Genomic DNA, 19,005 nt, shown 5'->3' on the forward strand with positions numbered 1-19,005 from the left:
AGGGAACCTGTCACCCTCCTCAGGCGTTTGTAACTAAAAGAGCCACCTTGTGCAGCACTAATGCTGCATTCTGACAAGGTGGCTCTTTTAGTTATGCTCCCTGCACAAGCTGAAATAAACGCTTATAAAATGCGCCCCTCATACCATGAAATCGTCCCGGTGTGGGTCTTTCCCCCCTAATCAGACACAGCACAGCCGTCACTCCGGGCCTGTGCGTGCCGGGCGCCGCCTCCTCTTGCTTCATTAGTGTTCCCGGTGCCTGCGCTGTAAGTATTTTTTCCGGGCATGCGCAGTTGCATTGCCCTTCGAACTTACAGCGCAGGCACCAGGGATGCTAATAAAGCAAGAGGAGGTGGCGCCCAGCGCACACAGGCCCAGAGTGACGGCTTTGCTGCATCTGATTAGTCCTGCACAAGGTGGCTCTTTTAGTTACAAATGCCTGAAGGGAGTAACAGGTTCCCTTTAAAAGTAGTATGTATAAAACACTAAAGAAACTAGCTTACTGCCTGTAGTGGCTTTGTCAATATATTGGTAGTAGAGATGATCAAATAAATTCAATCTAAATTGGTTTTGAGTCTAATTCTATGAAATTTGCAGATCCCAGCTAATGTGAAGAATTTGCAATTTGATTAGGACGAGTTTCTAGAAAAATGACTGCCACATTTTTTACTCATTTCCGAGGATTGCAACAGCTACAGTTGGCAGACAAAACCTCAGGCTTGCCCACGTGGACTTCCACATAATGCCTTGCAGCTATCATATCACATGGTATAGCACAGCCAATCAAGAGGAACTATAATAGCCTGTATAAAAGCCTAAGCAGTGAATGTAGCAGTAATTTTAGACCATAGTCACACTACCGTATAACACGGCCGAGTGCTAAGCGATAAAACATCGCAAAGCACTCGGCAAAGTGTTATACAGTAGGTACAGGAAGTATTCATGCCCCTTTCAATTTTTCACTCTTTGTTTCATTGCAGCTATTTGGTAAATTAAAAAAAGTTAATTTTTTTTCTCCTTAATGCACCCTCTGCACCCAATCTTTACTGAAAAAAAATGTAGTAATTTTTGCAAATTTATTAAAAAAGAAAAACTGAAATATCACATGGTAATAAGTATTCAGACCCTTTGCTCAGTATTGAGTAGAAGCACCCTTTTGAGCTAGTACAGCCTTGAGTCTTCTTGGGAATGATGCAACAAGTTTCTCTCACATGGATTTGGGGATCCTCTGCCATTCTTCCTTCCTTGATCCTCTCCAGTTCTGTCAGGTTGGATGGTGAATGTTAATGGACAGCCATTTTCAGGTCCCTCCAGAGATGCTCAATTGGGTTAAGTCAGGGCTCTTCCTGGGCCTGTCAAGAATGGTCAGAGAGTTGTTCTGAAGCCACTCCTTTGTCATTTTAGCTGTGTGCTTAGGGTCATTGTCTTGTTGGAAGGTGAACCTTCAGCCAAGTCTGAGGTCCAGAGCACTCTGGAAGAGGTTTTCATCCAGAATATCTCTGTAAATGATCTTATTCATGCTTCCTTCAATGATAACCAGTTGTCCTGTCCCTGCAGCTAAAAAACACCCCCATAGAATGATGCTGCCAATACTATGTTTCACTGTTGGTATTGTATTGGGCAGGTGATGAGCAGTGCCTGTTTTTCTCCACACATATCGCTTAGAATTATCACCAAAAAGTTCTATCTTTGTCTCATCAGACCAGACAATCTTACTTCTCATAGTCTGGGAGTCCTTCATGTGCTATTTAGCAAACTCTATGCAGGCTTTCATGTGACTTGCACTGAGGAGAGGCTTACGTCAGGCCACTCTGCTATAAAGGCCTGATTGGAGCTCAGCCACAGTGATCTTGGGGTTCTTCTTTACCTCTCTCTCGGCTTTTCTCCTATGATTGCTCAGTTTGGCTGGACGGCCAGGTCTAGGAAGACTTCTGTTGGTCCCAAATTTTTCCATTTAAGGATTATGGAGGCCACTGTGCTCTTAGGAACCTTGAGTACTGCAGAAATTCTGTTGTAACCTTGGCCATATCTGTGCCTTGCCACAATTCTGTTTCTGAGCTCCTTGGCCAGTTCCTTTGACCTCATGATTCTTATTTGGTTTGACATGCACTGTGAGCTGTGAGGTCTTATATAGAAAGGTGTTTGCCTTTCCAAATCAAGTCCTATCAGTTTAATTAAACACAGCTGGACTCCAATGAAGGAGTAGAACCATCTCAAGGAGGATCACAAGGAAATGGACAGCATGTGACTTAAATATGAGTGTCTGAGCAAAGGGTCCGAATACTTATGACCATGTGATATTTCAATTTTTCTTTTTTATTAAATTTGCAAAAATTTCTACATTTCTGTTTGTTTCAATCAAGATGGGGTGCAGAGTGTACGTTAATGATAAGAAATGAACTTTTATGGATTTACCAAATAGCTGCAATGAAACAAAGAGTGAAAAATTTAACCCCTTCAAGTTGCGGCCCTTTTTCATTTTTGCGTGTTCGTTTTTCGCTTCCCTCGTTCCCAGAGCCATAACTTTTTTATTTTTCTGTCAATATGGTCATGTGAGGGCTTATTTTTTGCGGGACAAGTTGTACTTTTGAACGACACCATTGGTTTTACCATGTCTTTTACTAGAAACCGGGAAAAAAATTCCAAGTGCGGTGAAATTGCAAAAAAAGTGCAAACCCACACTTTGTTTGGCTTTTTTGCTAGGTTTACTAAATGCTAAAACTGACCTGCCATTATGATTCTCTAGGTCATTACGAGTTCATAGACACCTAACATGACTGGGTTATTTTTTATCTAAGTGGTGAAAAAAATTTTTTGCGCAGATACATTCTTTTGATCGCCCGTTATTGCATTTTAATGCAATGTCGTGGCGACCAAAAAAACGTAATTCTGGCGTTTCGGATTTTTTTCTCGCTACACCGTTTAGCGATCAGGTTAATGCTTTTTTTTAATTGATAGATCGGGCGATTCTGAACACGGCGATACCAAATACGTGTAGGTTTGGTTTTTTTTTTATTGTTTTATTTAGGATGGGGCGAAAGGGGGGTGATTTAAACTTTTATATTTTTTATATTTTTTTCATATTTTTAAAAACATTTTTTTTTTTCTAGTGCCATGCTTCAATAGCCTCCATGGGAGGCTAGAAGCTGGCATAGCCTGATCGGCTCTGCTACATAGCAGCGATCATCAGATCGCTGCTATGTAGCAGAAATGCAGGTGTGCTGTGAGCGCCGACCACAGGAGGGCGCTCACAGCAGACCTGCATCAGTAACCATAGAGGTCTCAAGGACCTCTATGGTTACCTTCCTGATGCATCGCCGACCCCCGATCATGTGACGGGGGTCGGCGATGATGTCATATCCGGCCGCCCGGCCGGATGCGGTAGTTAAATGCCGCTGTCTGTGTTTGACAGCGGCATTTAACAGGTTAATAGCGGCGGGTGAATAGCGATTTCACCCGCCGCTATTGCGCGCACATGTCAGCTGTACAAAACAGCTGACATGTCGCGACTTTGATGTGGGCTCACCGCCGGAGCCCACATCAAAGGGGGATTCACGGCATGCGCAGTAGATGTACGGCGCATGTCGTGAAGGGGTTAAAGAGTATGAATACTTTCCGTACCCACTGTACTATGGGGCAGATCATATCTGAGACTATATTCTCATGCCTATTCGGCATTGGAGACCAATCTCTGCATCTCACTCTCACCCATACGTCCATGGGTGCGTGTGAAACATTGGACTGCACTTGAGTGCAGTACAATATATACCAAGTCAGGCCATGGAGGAGATGGAGAAATTATTTTCTCAGTCTCCTCTGCATCTGTGCTGTGATTCTCTCATGTGAGAGTATCGGTGCACAGTAAGGCCGGAGTCACACTACAGCGAGATACAGCCGAGTCTCGCAGGTTAAAAACAAGCTCTGGCACCGGCACTCCGGAGTGGAGCGTGCAGCTCCATGCATTGCTATGTGGTCGCACGCTCCGCTCTGGAGTGTCGGTGCCAGAGATTGGTTTTAACCTGCGAGACTTGGACGTATCTCGCTGTGTGTGATCCCGGCCTTACACTGACACTCGGCTCACAGCCACAGCAGAGCTCGAGCCGAGGGTCACTAGCAGGTCAGATGTGATGCACTTACATCGGATGCCATGCGCTAGTCTGTTTACAGCGAAATGGTGATTTTAGGACAGTAAGAGGACATTAGACCTCACAGCTCAGCAGTAGAGAAAATAAAAGAATGCCCTATAATATTGGACAAAAATCCCAGACAGTAATGTGTTGTACAGTTACAGAACAGAAGAAGATGAGCATATTGATAGGGAGAGAGAGATAGGACAGGAGCTCCCAGCTGTGCTAGCCACAGTGTCATTGATTACTGAAATGCAGTACCTGGCATCTCTCCTGCTGCATTAGAATTACAATTATAATTACATTTTTTTCTCTATTCTTTCATTACTAATGCACAAAATAGCAGAAGCAAAATTGCACAATTGCTTCTACAGTAAAAAAAAAAATCTAAGATCAGTGTCAGACAGTGTGCTTTCTTTTCAGAAGCAACCCTACTGATTTTTTGCATTTTTTTGTGCAATCATTATTGAGAAGGGGAAATAATAGATCTTTAAAAATACAACAGAAAATATTCCAAAATCTCTCAGTGTATGTGTGGTAAATATTTTTTTCTAGCTTTGCACATGTGTTTTACTAGTCAAATCTTACATACAGCTCTGGCAAAAATTAAGAGACCACTGCAAAATTTTCAGTTTGTCTGATTTTTAACTTTATAGGTATATTTTTGAGTAAAATGTAAATTGTTCTTTTAATCTATAAACTATTGGCAGCACAACTCCGAAGTTCTAAGCAATAAATTTTGTATGTATTTTCTGAAAATGAGAAATGGTCAAAATAACAAAAAAATGCATTGCTTGCAACCTCAAATAATGCACACAAAAAAAAAAAAAAAAAAAAAACAAGTTCATAATTATTTAGAAACAACAATACTAATGGTTTCACTCAGGAAGAGTTGAGAAATCAATATTTTGTGCAATAACCATGATTTTTAATCACAGCTTTCAGGCGTCTTGGCATGCTTTCCACCAGTCTTTCACATTGATTTTGGGTGAGACTTTTGCCACTCCTGGTAGAAAAATTTAAGCAGTTCTTTTTTGTTTGATGGCTTGTGACTATCCATCTTCCTCTTGATTACATTCCAGAGGTTTTCATTGGGGTTCAGGACTGGAGATTGGTCTGGCCATGACAGGGATTTATTGTGACAGTCCTTCATCCACACCTTGATTGACCTAGCTGTGTGGCATGGCGCATTGTCCTGCTGGAAAAACCAGTCCTCAGAGTTGGTGAACATTGCCTGAGCAGAAGGAATCAACTGTTTTTCCAGGATAACCTTGTATGCTGCATGATTCATACGTCCTTTGCAAAGATTAACCTGCCCAATTCCAGCCTTGCTGAAGCATCCCCAGATCAACACCTGGTCATCTAATGGTTAGACGGAGACCTGGAGAGGCGTACAAGCCTCTGTGTCTTGCACCCACTGTGAAATTTGGTGGGCGATCGATGATTATCTGGGGATGCTTCAGCATGGCTGAAATTGGGCAGGTTGTTCTTTGCAAAGGACGTATTATTCAAGCCACATACAAGGTTATCCTGGAAAAACAGTTGATTCCTTCTGCTCAGGCAATGTTCCCCAACTCTGAGGACTGGTTTCTCCAGCAGGACAATGCGCCATGCCACACAGCTAAGTCAATCAAGGTGTGGATGAAGGATCACCACATAAAAACCCTGTCATGGCCAGACCAATCTCCAGACATGAAACCAATTGAAAATATCTGGAATGTAATCAGGAAGAAGATGAATAGTCACACGAAATCAAACAAAGAACTGCTTACATTTTTGTACCAGAAGTGGCATAAGGTCACCCAGAAGCAGTGTGAAAGACTGGTGGAAAGCATGTCAAGACTCATGAAAACTGTGAATAAAAATCATGGTTATTGCACAAAACATTGATTTCTCAACTCTTCCTGAGTTAAGGCATTAGTATTGCTGTTTATAAATGATTATGAACTTGTTTATTTTGCATTATTTGAGGTCTGCAAGTAATGGTTTTTTTTTTGTTATTTTGACCATTTCTCATTTTTAGTAAGTAAATACAAAATGTATTGCTTGTACTTTGGAGACATGTTGTCAGTAGTTTATAGAATAAAAGAACAATTTACATTTTACTCAAAAATATACCTATAAAGAGAAAAATCAGAGAAACTGAAAATTTTGCAGTGGTCTCTTAATTTTTACCAGAGCTGTATATGCCCTTCACGGCAATACATTACTTTATTGCAGGTGCTGGCTTTTTGTGTATGTACCTAAGGCTGGAGTCACACTAGACCATAATACGGACGAGAGCTATGCGATAAAAAATCTATAGGGCAGCTCCTATCATCCGTTGTTTTCTCGGCCGTATTCAGGATCCGAGTGAAATCGCAGCATGCTGCGATTGTCAGCGTATCTCGGCCAAGAATCACCAATGCAAGTCTATGGGTGCGAGAAAAAAATGGATTACACATGGACCATCAGTGTGACTTGCGAGAAATAGGCACCGGTGTTCTAGAGAAAAGCCGGCAATTCTGTGCGGTTTACAGTAAAATCGCACTGACAGGTTAGGCTAGTTTCATATTTGCGTTTAAAAACGCAGCGTTTAAAATGAAAATGCAGGTGGTGAAAAAAACACATGTAAACGCGTGCAAATGCTGCATTTTTTAGATGCATGCGTTTTTGCATGCGGTAAAAAAACCGCGGCGTTTTTACGCGTTTACATGCGTTTGCGTTTTTGGTACGCATGATGAGAAATTTCACAAGAGAAAAATCAAGATCCAGACACCGCCAATGGGACTACAGAGGGCGTGTGACATGACTCTGTGGACCAAAATATGGAAAAATTGTAGCTCTCAAAATGTGGTAACGCAAAAAATATTTTTTGGAATAAAAAGCGTCTTTAGTGTGTGACAGCTGCCAATCATAAAAATCAACTAGAAAACCCACTATAAATAGAAATGGCTAGGGTTAGGGTTTGGATCCCTAGGGTTAAGGTTAGGGTTAGGGTTTGGATCCCTAGGGTTAGGGTTAGGGTTAGGGTTTGGATCCCTAGGGTTAGGGTTAGGGTTTAGATCCCTAGGGTTAGGGTTAGGGTTAGGGTTTGGATCCCTAGGGTTAGGGTTAGGGTTTGGATCCCTAGGGTTAGGGTTAGGGTTAGGGTTTGGATCCCTAGGGTTATGGTTAGAGTTAGGGTTATGGTTTGGATCCCTTTATCACCTTGATGGTGGGGGTGGCTTATCAGTGTGTAGACTTGTTTTTCTCTATGGAAACGCATGCGTTAAAAAACGCAACCAAACGCATGTGCTTAAAAACACATGCATTTACATAGACAGCAATACGTTTTTTTGCCGCAAAAAAAGCATGCTTTTTTTTCGGCAAAAAAACACCTCTAGAAATTACTACATGTTGCATTTCCACAACAAAACGCAAGCATAGAAACGACGCATGCGTCGTCAAACGCGGCAAAACGCATACAAAAAACACATGCGTTTTTAATGTTAAATATAGGAAAAAAATGCATGCGTTTTTTGCGCTAAAACGCAGCGGCAAAAAACGCAAATGTGAAACCAGCCTTAGAATAGAACAGATAAAATTAATATTTCATACAGCACTAGATAGCAGAAAAGTCGGTAATTCAATTGCCGAATTTTGCTATCTCCTTATCAAACCCGACAGGATATGAGACATAGTTTACATACAGTAAACCATTTCATATCCCTTATTGTTTTACATATTCCTCACTACTAATGTTAGAAGTGTCTGTGTGCAATATTTGGGGGCTCTGTTAAAATAAAGGGTTATATCCCAGAAAAAACTGGCGTGGGCTCCCGCGCAATTTTCTCCGCCAGAGTGGGAAAGCCAGTGACTGAGGGCAGATATTAATAGCCTAGAGAGGGACCATGGTTATTGTCCCCCCCCCCCGCTAAAACATCTGCCCCCCAGCCACCCCAGAAAAGGCACATCTGTAAGATGCGCCTATTCTGGCGCTTAGCCTCTCTGTTCCCACTTCCGAGTAGCGGGGAGATATGGGGTTATAAGGGGTTAATGTCACCTTGCTATTGTAAGGTGACATTAAGCCACGTTAATAATGGAGAGGGACCATTATGAATCCTATATTAATAAAGGGTTAAAAAAACACACATTATCAAAAAAGTATTTTAATGAAATAAAGACAGAGGGTGTTGTAATATGTTTATTAAGTGCTCAATCCAATTGAAGACCCTTGTCGCCTGAAACAAAGTTAAAATAAAAAAAAACAGCAATATCCCATACCTCTCTGGCATTACTGTAAAGTCCAATAATGTAAATCCATCAGAAGGGGTTAAATAATTTTACAAGCAGGAGCCTGCTAATGCAGCTGTGCTCCTGCCTGTAAAAACTGGGAAATGAATGGAATGCAGGGGAACGTAGCTACCTACACTTGCATTGCTGTGCCCCCTGCTGGCATAACCTCATATGAACTTGAGCATGAGAAAATATTCAGAAAAAATCCCACGCTTGAGTTCATATGAGGTTATACCAGCAGGGGGCGCAGCACCACAAGTCTAGGTAGCTACGTTCCCCTGCTTTCCATTCATTCCCCAGTTTTTACAGCCAGGGGCAGCTGCATTAGCAGGCTTCTGCTTGTAAAATTATTTAACCCCTTCTGATGGATTTTCATCGTGGGACTTGACTGTAAAGCCAGAGAGGTATAGAATTGCAGCGCCCCAGGGTCCTGGTCGTTGCAGTAATGTCATTCTTCCACCAGGGGGAGTGATGTTACGTTTGGAGGCAGTGAAGGAGAACTCTTTGTCAGTTAACACAATGCATGCAACATGTTCACACTCCAGACCAGAAGGGGGAGCTCTAAGCCTGTTTAAGGTGAACTTCCCTATAAGAACATCCTGATCTGGATGGAAAGGGTTCAGTTCCTGTGAGGAAGACAGAGGGAGAGGAGCTCTGTGGCATGAAGTGCTGCAGCTCCCAGGAAAAAGACATAGAAAGCAGAACATATTGCAGCAAGCGTGAAGGAAAGCAGAGCAAAGGAGAAGATATAAGAGGGAGATTAGATAGGAGCAGGCTGCCTCCTTCTGAGGTGCAGAAATCCAGTAGCCAGAATACCGAGGGAGTAAGGATCTCTATGCTTTACTTCAGAGACTGGCAGGACAGCTAATTGCAAGTTACCTATCCGCACCTACACCCAGGAGGCACGGTGGTACCCCTCAGAGGCTGGGGTGTGCTAGAGTTCCTGCAAACACTCTCAAGCCACTAGTTATACGGGTTTGTCCTATCCATCTGGGGGACAGAGAGAGACATAACATCTATAACATCTACAACAGTTGTGAGGAGGACCTTATGAGAGGCTCAGCAATAAGGTACTACAACACCCAGGCACTAGAGGAAGGCTACTGATCTCCACCTGGATAAGGGGACTCTGGATTTGTCTCCATAACAGCTGGACTCTGCCTGCCCTGTGATCTGGTGCTCTGGACTGTGGTTGCTAAAGCAGTACCTTCAGTAAAAAGGTAAAGAGACTGCAACCTTGTGTCCTCATTCTTCACTGCGCCTTACACTATCAACCATCTACACATGGGGAAGCCCTGGGGACAAACTTCACCTGTGGGAAGGTATACCATCTAGCTGCCATAACATCACCCCATCGGACCCCTAAGCAGCGTCGGTCACCCTGACCGAATACCACAGGTGGTGTCACAAACATTTCAACTTTAAAGATGTTTCCCCTTTCACAACGGACCTCCCGAGGGCCACGGACCGGGTCAGCCACCGTGACATTCTCCCTTAAGAACTGAAATGCCCGGTACCGAGTACCCCACTGCCCTACGGGGGTGCTCCAAATCTTTTCACATCACGAACAGGATCTACTTAAGCCTGAAAAATCAGGTCATGTGTGCCTAAAGAACTGTGCCTAACTATGATTTGTGCTAAAAGACTGTGCATTGCGAATTGCCGCCAAAATCCGCCATTGCCGCACCGCGTGGAGCACGAGGGGAAGAAACAAACCGTCGTGGGCGGAGCTAGCCAAAAAAGAGCACGAAGCAAGAAGGACGGGTACCACGCTGCTGCCTGGAACACTGGAAGTGAAGACATCGTACAGCGGAGCCGCAAAAGAAGATGCCGACTTCTATCAGGTTAGCGAAGGGAAAGAGCCATGTCTAACCCAGGAGGGGAGTTGGCGGCGGTCACAGTCGCGGACCTAATAGCACCCCCCGACCTTGCAGCGGATGTGCCTGCAGGCCCAGTGATGCCCCTGAGCCCTGCAGAGAACGAAACTGCAGCTCCCATAGGCCGGTCGGACACCGCCACGGCTACAACGGCCATCATGCCCCTCTCTATGCTGTACATCCCTGGAGCAGCCTGGCTCCCACAATATTTTGGAGAATCGCATACATGAGTTTAAAGAAAGACTCTGCAGCCTGCTTGAAGTTTATCCTCTGACAGAGCATCAGAAAGTTCACATTGTAATGAGCCAACTGTTTGGAGCGGCCCAGAGGGAGGTGAAATCCTGGCCGCTGCGAATAAAGGGACTGTGCAGCAGAGCTTTGCTAAGCTTAAAACCACCTTCGACACCCGCACCGCTGCAGAAATCAAATTAAAGTTTTATAGGTGTAAGCAGAGGCCACAGGATAGCCTATGGGACTATGCCAGGGGTCCCCAACTCCAGGCCTCGAGGGCCGCCAACAGTGCAGGTTTTCAGGATTTCTTTAGTATTGCATCGGTGGCAATGTGATCATCTGCACAGGTGAGGATTCCAACCCCTGTGCAATACTAAGGAAATCCTGAAAACCTGCACTGTTGGCGGCCCTCGAGGCCTGGAGTTGGGGACCACTGGACTATGCCCTTAATCTCCAGGAAGCACTGCGGGCAATCAGGCAGGTTGATCCAACCAGCATGCAAAATGAAGACAAACTCTTAAAAGAGTGGTTCATTGAGGGGCTCCTGTGCAATAACCAAAGGGCCCAACTGCTCCTCCTGGCCTTGCAAAATTCCGGGTCAGGATACACGTCTTGTAGCCCACCCAACCCCAACTTTGGGGGTTTGTTACGGGTCCCTCGCTTCAAGTCACCTTTGTTGCTAAAACTGACTTGATTGATGATGTGATTGATATGTTGCACTACCTCATTGAAAGACTTGGCTTTGCCCTTAAAGGGAATGTCTACTTGTTGCACTTTGCCTAAAAAGTGATAATGCTTAAAAGTATTGAATAGTTAGATAGAAATGTGTTTGCATAGTCAATAGGATGTAGTTAACATTATAGAGATAAAGTTAGATAGTCTGAAGCAATGCACTTTGAATAAATTAAAGGGAATGCAGTGAGCCCGTGGGGGTTGATAGACTGTTCTGCATTTCAATAAAGTGAATCCGTGGGAGTTAGATAGCTAGTTAGTTAGGGTACCGTCACACAGTGCAATTTTGATCGCTACGACGGCACGATTCGTGACGTTCGAGCGATATATTTACGAGATCGCAGTGTCTGACACGCTCCTGCGATCAGGGACCCCGCTGAGAATCGTACGTCGTAGCAGATCGTTTGAAACTTTCTTTCGTCGTCTAGTGTCCCGCTGTGGCGGCATGATTGCATGGTGTAACATATATCGTATACGATGTGCGCATAGTAACCAACGGCTTCTACATCGCACATACGTCATGAAATTTTCGCTCCAGCGTCGTAGATTGCAAAGTGTGACAGCAGTCTACGACGCTGGAGCGATATTGTTACGACGCTGGAGCGTCACGGATCGTACCGTCGTAGCGATGAAAATTGCACTGTGTGACGGTACCCTTAGTTAGTTGGTTGCTAATTTTGCACTTAGGAAAGAATAATTGTTTACACTTCAATAAAGATAAAATGTTTGCATTTGCACTTAATAGATAGTATACCTGTACGGGTAATTGTGTTTCATAGCTAGTTAATACATCTGTTACAAAAATGGTCAGCTGTAGAAGTAAGCCAGCAATGTAAATATGTTATTGTTTGTAACGGTCAAGTGTCCTCACCTCCCATAAAGGGAAACGTAGTATATTAACTTGTTTTATAGCATTTCAAAAATTGCATGTCTTTTTGCTAATGTATTGTTGTTTTCTTTTCCCAGTCCCAGAGTACTGGATTTAATGGGAGGGGGGGGGGGGGGGGAATGGAGCGCCCCAGTGTCCTGGTCGTTGCAGTAACGTCATTCTTCCACCAGGGAAAGTGATGTTACGTTTGGAGGCAGTGAAGAAGAACTATTTCTCAGGTAACACAATGGCAACATGTTCACACTCCAGACCCGAAGAGGGAGCTCTAAGCCTGTTTAAGGTGAACTCCCCTATAAGAAAATCCTGATCTGGAGGGAAAGGGTTCAGTTCCTGTGAGGAATACAGAAGGAGAGGAGCTCTGTGGCATGAAGTGCTGCAGCTCCCAGGAAAGAGACATAGAAAGCAGAACGTATTGCAGCAAGCATGAAGGAAAGCAGAGCAAAGGAAAAGATATAAGAAGGAGATCAGCCAGGAGCAGGCTGCCTCGTTCTGAGGCACAGAAATCCGGTAGCTAGAATACCGAGGGAGTAAGGATCTCTATGCTTTACTTCAGAGACTGGCAGGACAGCTAATTGCAAATTACCTATCCGCACCTACACCCAGGAGGCACAGTGACACCCCTCAGAGGCCAGGGCGTGCTAGAGTCCCTACAAACAACCTAAAGCCACCAGTCATACTGATTTGTCCTATCCATCTGGGGGACAGGGAGAGACATAACATCTAGAACATCTACAGCAGTTGTGAGGACCTTATGAGAGGCTCAGCAATAAGGTAGTACAACGCCCAGGCACTACTAGAAGAAGGCTACTGATTTCCACCTGGATAAAGGGACTCTGGATTTGCCTCCAAACCAGCCGGACTCTGCCTGCCATGTGATCTGGTGCTCTGGACTGTGGATGCTGAAGCCTTCAGTAAAAAGGTAAAGAGACTGCAACCTTGTGTCCTTGTTCTTCACTGCGCCTTACACCATCCACCATCTACACACGGGGAAGCCCTGCGGACACACTTCACCTGTGGGAAGGTATACCATCTAGCTGCCATAACATCACCCCAGCAGCTGCCATAACATCACACTGACCGAATACCACAGGTGGTGTCACGAACATTTCCCCTTTAAAGACCTTTCTCATTTCACAACGGACTTCCCGAGGGCCACAGATCGGGTCAGCCACCGTGACATCCCCCTTTGAGAACCGAAGGGCCCGGTATCGAGTACCCCACTGCCCTACGGGGCGCTCCAAATCATTGTTGTTTTTTTATTTTATCTTTGTTTCAGGTGACAAGGGTCTTCAATTGGATTGAGCATTTAATAAACATATTACAACACCCTGTGTCTTTATTTCATTACAATACTTTTTTGATAATGTGTGTGTTTTTTTAACCCTTTATTAATATAGGGTTAATAATGGATAGGTGTCTTATTGACACCTATCCATTATTAACCTGGCTTAATGTCACCTTACAATAGCAAGGTGACATTAACCCCTTATTACCCCATATCCCACCACTACTCGGGAGTGGGAAGAGAGAGGCTAAGTGCCGGAAAAGGCGCATCTTACAGATGTGCCTTTTCTGGGGTGGCTGGGGGCAGATGTTTTTAGCCAGGGGGGGCCAATAACCATGGTCCCTCTCTAGGCTATTAATATTTGCCCTCAGTCACTGGCTTTCCCACTCTGGCGGAGAAAATTGTGCGGGGGCCCTCGCCAGTTTTTTCCGGGATTTAACCCTTTATTTTAACAGATAGAGCCCCCAAATTTTGCACACAGACACTTCTAACATTAGTAGTGTGGAATATGTAAAACAAATAAGGGATATGAAATGGTTTACTGCATGTAAACCATGTCTCATATCCTGTCGGGTTTGGAAGGAGATAGCAAAAGCCGGCAATTGAATTACCGGCGTTTCTGCTATCTAGCACTATATGAAATATAAATATATGTATATATATGTGTGTCTCACTTCTCACCGACATATATATATATATATATTTATATATATATATATATATATATATATCGGTGAGAAGTGAGACACATACGCAGAAAATTTCTTGTACAGTGATCCGTATTCAATGCGAGGATGCAATTTTTTCTCCAAAAATTATCCGTGTGTCATCCCTATATGGCATCCGTATGGAGAGACTTTCTCAACGGCTTGCAAAATGGACATAGAATGGATCCATGGGTTCAAATATTCGTAAAAACGTATATACAGTCTATATATCGCGTATCTCGGCCATAAAAAAACGGACCATATTTTTATAAATTGTGTGTGACTCCGGCCTAACTAGCATTGCATGCTTTGTCATTTTTTGGGGAAACTGTGCATGTCTATTTTTGCTCGCCTGTCTTACTAGTCCAATATGACAATTGTATCTACCTACCTAGTATTTCTTGTTACATCCTTTTTGTCAAGAGAAGAATAATTGGGGTGAAGAGATTGTCAAAAATTACTTAAAGTGCTGTAAAAATAATGTTTGGTAAAATGTTGCATTGGCAATGGTTGTGGTTTTTAATAAAAAAAAAAAGAAAAAAATGCCACAGCTAAGAATGTGATACACTGCTACTAGCAGGAAAGTGCTACCACTAAATGCCGACTTCAATTGGCCACCTTTGCCTCCAGAAAGCATAATCGTGGGGAAGAAGTGGAGGACATTTTGTGCGTTAATGGAATTAATGGTGCATCAGTCGTCCAAATAATACAGGATAATATCACTTTTAACAGTGATACCATCAGATTGAATCAGTGCACTGCACAGTACAATCTGCCTGATCACAAATTACTAAAATGGATAATTTTTGGACCATTTCTTACAACATGAAAGTCTGTTAGTGCACTGTAATATTTCATGGGCTATTAGTTCCTGCTAGGTTAGCATCTGTTTCTATCGTGAGTTTTTTTTTACATTACCAAGGCTGTGTTTGCATTAAAATTATTGAAAGGGGTTGAAACAGTCTTGGGAGACCTCAGAGTGTTATAGACATTTTTTTTAAGGGAAATTGGATCATCTTGGATTTGCAGTGAAACTATTCATCACAAAATACATTTTTTTATTTAAGCAAACCTCGAAAATTAAAATAAAAAAAGTGTGACCACGTCTATTTAGTAGTCTAAATAAGATTTAGTAATTTTTCAGTAGTTGACTATACCTTCAAAAGGGCCAACAAAGCCTTCTGAAAATCTCCAGATGTATCATCAACGATATCCTTTTCGAGATCAGTTTTATAATCTAGAAAATTAAAATTTCCCATCAGTAATATTATTTTTAATTTAAATACAATCAATGCATATGAAAAATTTTATTTTTAAACTTTCAGAGTGTTTCCCAAACGTTTGTAAATGCACCATTTTTACACTTATCAGATAGGTTGGAGCTTTGTTGGACACATTTTCACAGATTTCCATAAACTTGTATTGTTAAAACACATGCAACACACACACATTTTCCTTATTAACATTCAACTAAATTTGGCATTTGCTTCCAATATGAAATTATTCAACAAATCATAGTATCAACAAAACCTGTTCCCAATACAAATATTACATTGTATATCTCAACTACAGTTAGCACTATTTTACAATGTAAAACATTTTTCTAAGGAGTCTATGAATTTCACATGAATTCCAATACGGCGTGAGTCACATTTAATAAGACTAATTTTTATACACCAGTCTTCAAGTGACATTCGTTTGAGTAAATTGCACCAAATTAAGTATAAGTTATAAAACTCTTAATAAATTTGTTGCATTTTGGATTATCCTACAGACAGAAAATGTAATCTACATCTGCGATGAGTTGGTATAAATTTGGACTAAAATTAACACTGCTTTCTGCCTCTACTAATAAATTTTCAAAAAGTTGCTTGTTACCTTTTTTCTAGAAAATACAGCTGTAATATGACAATGTGCATAAGCCCTTAGGTTCAATGTAAAATATATTAAAACTAGTCATAGTGCAGTTTGTGATGCAAATGACCCACAACACAATACCGTATACTGTACTGTAATAAGCAAAAAATGTTTCTGTGCTGTAGATTTAGCAGTGATCAGAATGCTGAGCTCTACATAACCCTGCCCACACTACTTATTGACATTTTCTGTGTATACTGTACATTAACAGAAAGCTTCTAATTAGTGGTGGGTTACACAATACAGTTGTCTTGTAGAGATAATCTCCTGCTGATAAAACACTGATTTTTAGTGAAACGGCAACACACAACCCAATAAGTTACACATCACTGGAATAAGGCTCTCAGTCCCTTAATCATCCTGCTCTCAGATTACATGGCAGAAAAAAGCTGATAGATTCCCTATTTAAAATATTAGTTACATTTTCAGAATTAAAATATAACTAGCATCTTATTTTAATTAACCAGACATCTATTTTCAGTAAGCCAGGAGAAATAGACTGTTATCTATATGTTGACTTTTGAATTTATGTGTTTCTTTCTTGTTGGTCAAGAGTCTGAAATGTTGAATCTTCTTGTAGGTTAAATTGATTTTTAAATGGATGAATGGCTAATGTTTTTCAGCTAATATCAGCTTCTGCAACTTATTGGCTGCTTTCTTTGCAAAACAGTGATACTGGGTTATTGAACAATGATGTTTGTTGATATGTTGATTACACAGTGTCCAGGCCAGCTAGTTTGTTGAGTTGTAAAACAGAGGAGGAAAAACTATGCAAATAGATTACTTAATCAAACAATGTGAGTTGATTTTTTCACCATTTTTCCCCTTTACCTGTGAATCCTGAATAAAGGACAGTTGTTAACTATACAAATAGTCTCTATGCCTCTGTAATGAGAGACAGATATTCAGCCAAGACATCCAAAGAACCAGACACTTTCTACAGGACAGCAGCCAAGACATCATGGCTCCATCATGAGGGACACAGATTTGCCATTCTGCAGGATGTCAGCTTAGGAAACTATGACCCCAGCTGAAATATTGCAGATCTGCTCCATTGACCATCGTGAATCCATGGATACTTTTGCGGTAGTCAGGATTTGGACCCACCTGTTGACTGAGCCCCATGTATAAGTCTGTGGGGACCAGGAATGGGACCCAATGGTTGTCTGGCTCCATGGAGATGTTCGAAGAAGCCAGGATGTGACCCTCCTGTCAACTGGCTTTGTACCTGAATGGGCAGTCATCTTCCTAAGCTTGTCGTTACCTCCTCTTTGTGTGTGCCACAGATGGGGTAGTTGACCCTGGAAACTCTGAAGTAACAGCTACTCTTATCCCAGCGAATCAGCAGAAGGGTGAGACTCTGTAATTTTACAACATCTTGGGTATTTTGCTGGGACAGTTCTACATGTTATTTGCCTTTTCTGTGGTTCAGTAAATTTTTGCCATACTGTTTTACCCTCACACTGTGTTGTCTGAGTAGTATTATGCCCATGGTAAAAGGAGAGCGGACGTTTGGTGGGATGATCCTTGGTCCATGTGGTTTCGTGTAGCAGAGCAGGGCATGCGCTGACCCCCCATGTCTCCAATGCTTGGTTATCCGACTAAATACCTGCTTTGTAGGCTTCCTTAATCTGCTTCATTTGTTGATTAGTCCGTGTTGCCAAAATCTCAATGATTGTGTCTTCATTTGTTCCAAGACCCTTTAAAAGAGGTACATCATATAATGCATTGTTGTTTATTGTGTGATAATGTGTCCTTAAATACAAGTAGTAAAATTTCAATGTCATAAGGTACTCTATTAGAATTTATCATAAAATATTGTACTTTTCTATATCTTCTTGAATTTTAACATATGACATCATTGCAATTACAAAATGTTCTTTTTTGCACATTTTTTTCCAATAGTGAAAACTTATAATAATGAAAATGTGGAATAAAAAGAGCTAGTGAAATTGATTTTGGAACTTTTAGAATAAAATTCTGTATATACTCAATTTTAAGTCAACCCGAGTATAAGCTGAGGCACCTAATTTTACCGCGAAAATCTGGGAAAATTTATTAACTCAAGTATGAGCCGGGTGTGCATTGTCCCCTCATCCCTATCCTGGTATGCATGGCTCCCCATCCCTGTCATTATATTCATGGCTCCCCATCCCCATCCTTGTATGTATGGCTCCCTGTATGCATGGCTCCTTATCCCAGTCCTTGTATGCATGGCTCCCTCGTCCCGTTTCTTGTATGCATGGCTACTAATCCCCTATCCTTGTATGCATGGTTCCTATAAAGAAAACACATCCTACTTACCTTTCCTGTGCCCCCTTGCTGCATCTCATTCTGGCACTAGCAACTCTTCTGGCCGAGCGATCACGTGTGCCCACTCATTAAAGTAATGAATATTCACTCCATGCCTATGGGAGTGGAGAATGGTGAATATTCATTACCTTAATGAGCGAGGGGAAGCGTGATCGCTCGGCCAGAAGGAGATGCAGCGAGGACACGCAGGGAAGGTAAGTAGGATGTGTGCTGGAAGCCGGCGGCTGAGGCTATAACTACTGTTCGTGCTATAGGAGAAATTAATATTCACTGCCAGTGCAGTGAATATTAATTTTTCTTTAGCAGCAGGCACAGTTACAGCCATAGCTGCCGGTTCCTGCCTCTGTGACTCGTTACTCTGCCGCTCCCCCTTCCCCATAGTCTTTCCGGGACAATGACTCATGTATAAGATAATAAAATGTGCTGAAAAACTTGGCTTATACACGAGTATATAAAAGTGTATTTATCTAAATCTAAATGCTTAACGTTTTATACCTCAATGGACAAAACAACAGCGCTGTGCAATACCTTTGTTGCAGCTTTTAGCTCTGAGGCATCAAATTGAGCTGGAGTTTTCAACATATCCAGTATCACATCCTCAAGTTTACCACTTAAAGCTTTCTTTAGTGCTTCTTCCAGGGACTAAAAAACACAAGAAAAATTGGATGAA

The 19,005-nt window shown here is 42.2% G+C and overlaps 1 protein-coding gene across 1 annotated transcript in view; it reads right to left on the reverse strand.

The window, feature by feature from the left end:
• LOC138675272 (annexin A1-like) overlaps window positions 1-19,005 on the reverse strand; it is a 44,319-nt gene that overhangs the window by 16,889 nt on the left and 8,425 nt on the right. The window contains exons 5-7 of the mRNA XM_069763359.1: window positions 18,864-18,977; window positions 17,632-17,722; window positions 15,263-15,342 (exon numbers count right to left, since the gene is read on the reverse strand). Of these exons, the coding sequence (XP_069619460.1) occupies window positions 15,263-15,342; window positions 17,632-17,722; window positions 18,864-18,977 (285 nt within the window). The remainder of the gene's footprint in view (window positions 1-15,262; window positions 15,343-17,631; window positions 17,723-18,863; window positions 18,978-19,005) is intronic.

The sequence above is a fragment of the Ranitomeya imitator genome, chromosome 1, assembly GCF_032444005.1.
Source record: "Ranitomeya imitator isolate aRanImi1 chromosome 1, aRanImi1.pri, whole genome shotgun sequence".
Lineage (NCBI taxonomy): Eukaryota > Metazoa > Chordata > Amphibia > Anura > Dendrobatidae > Ranitomeya > Ranitomeya imitator.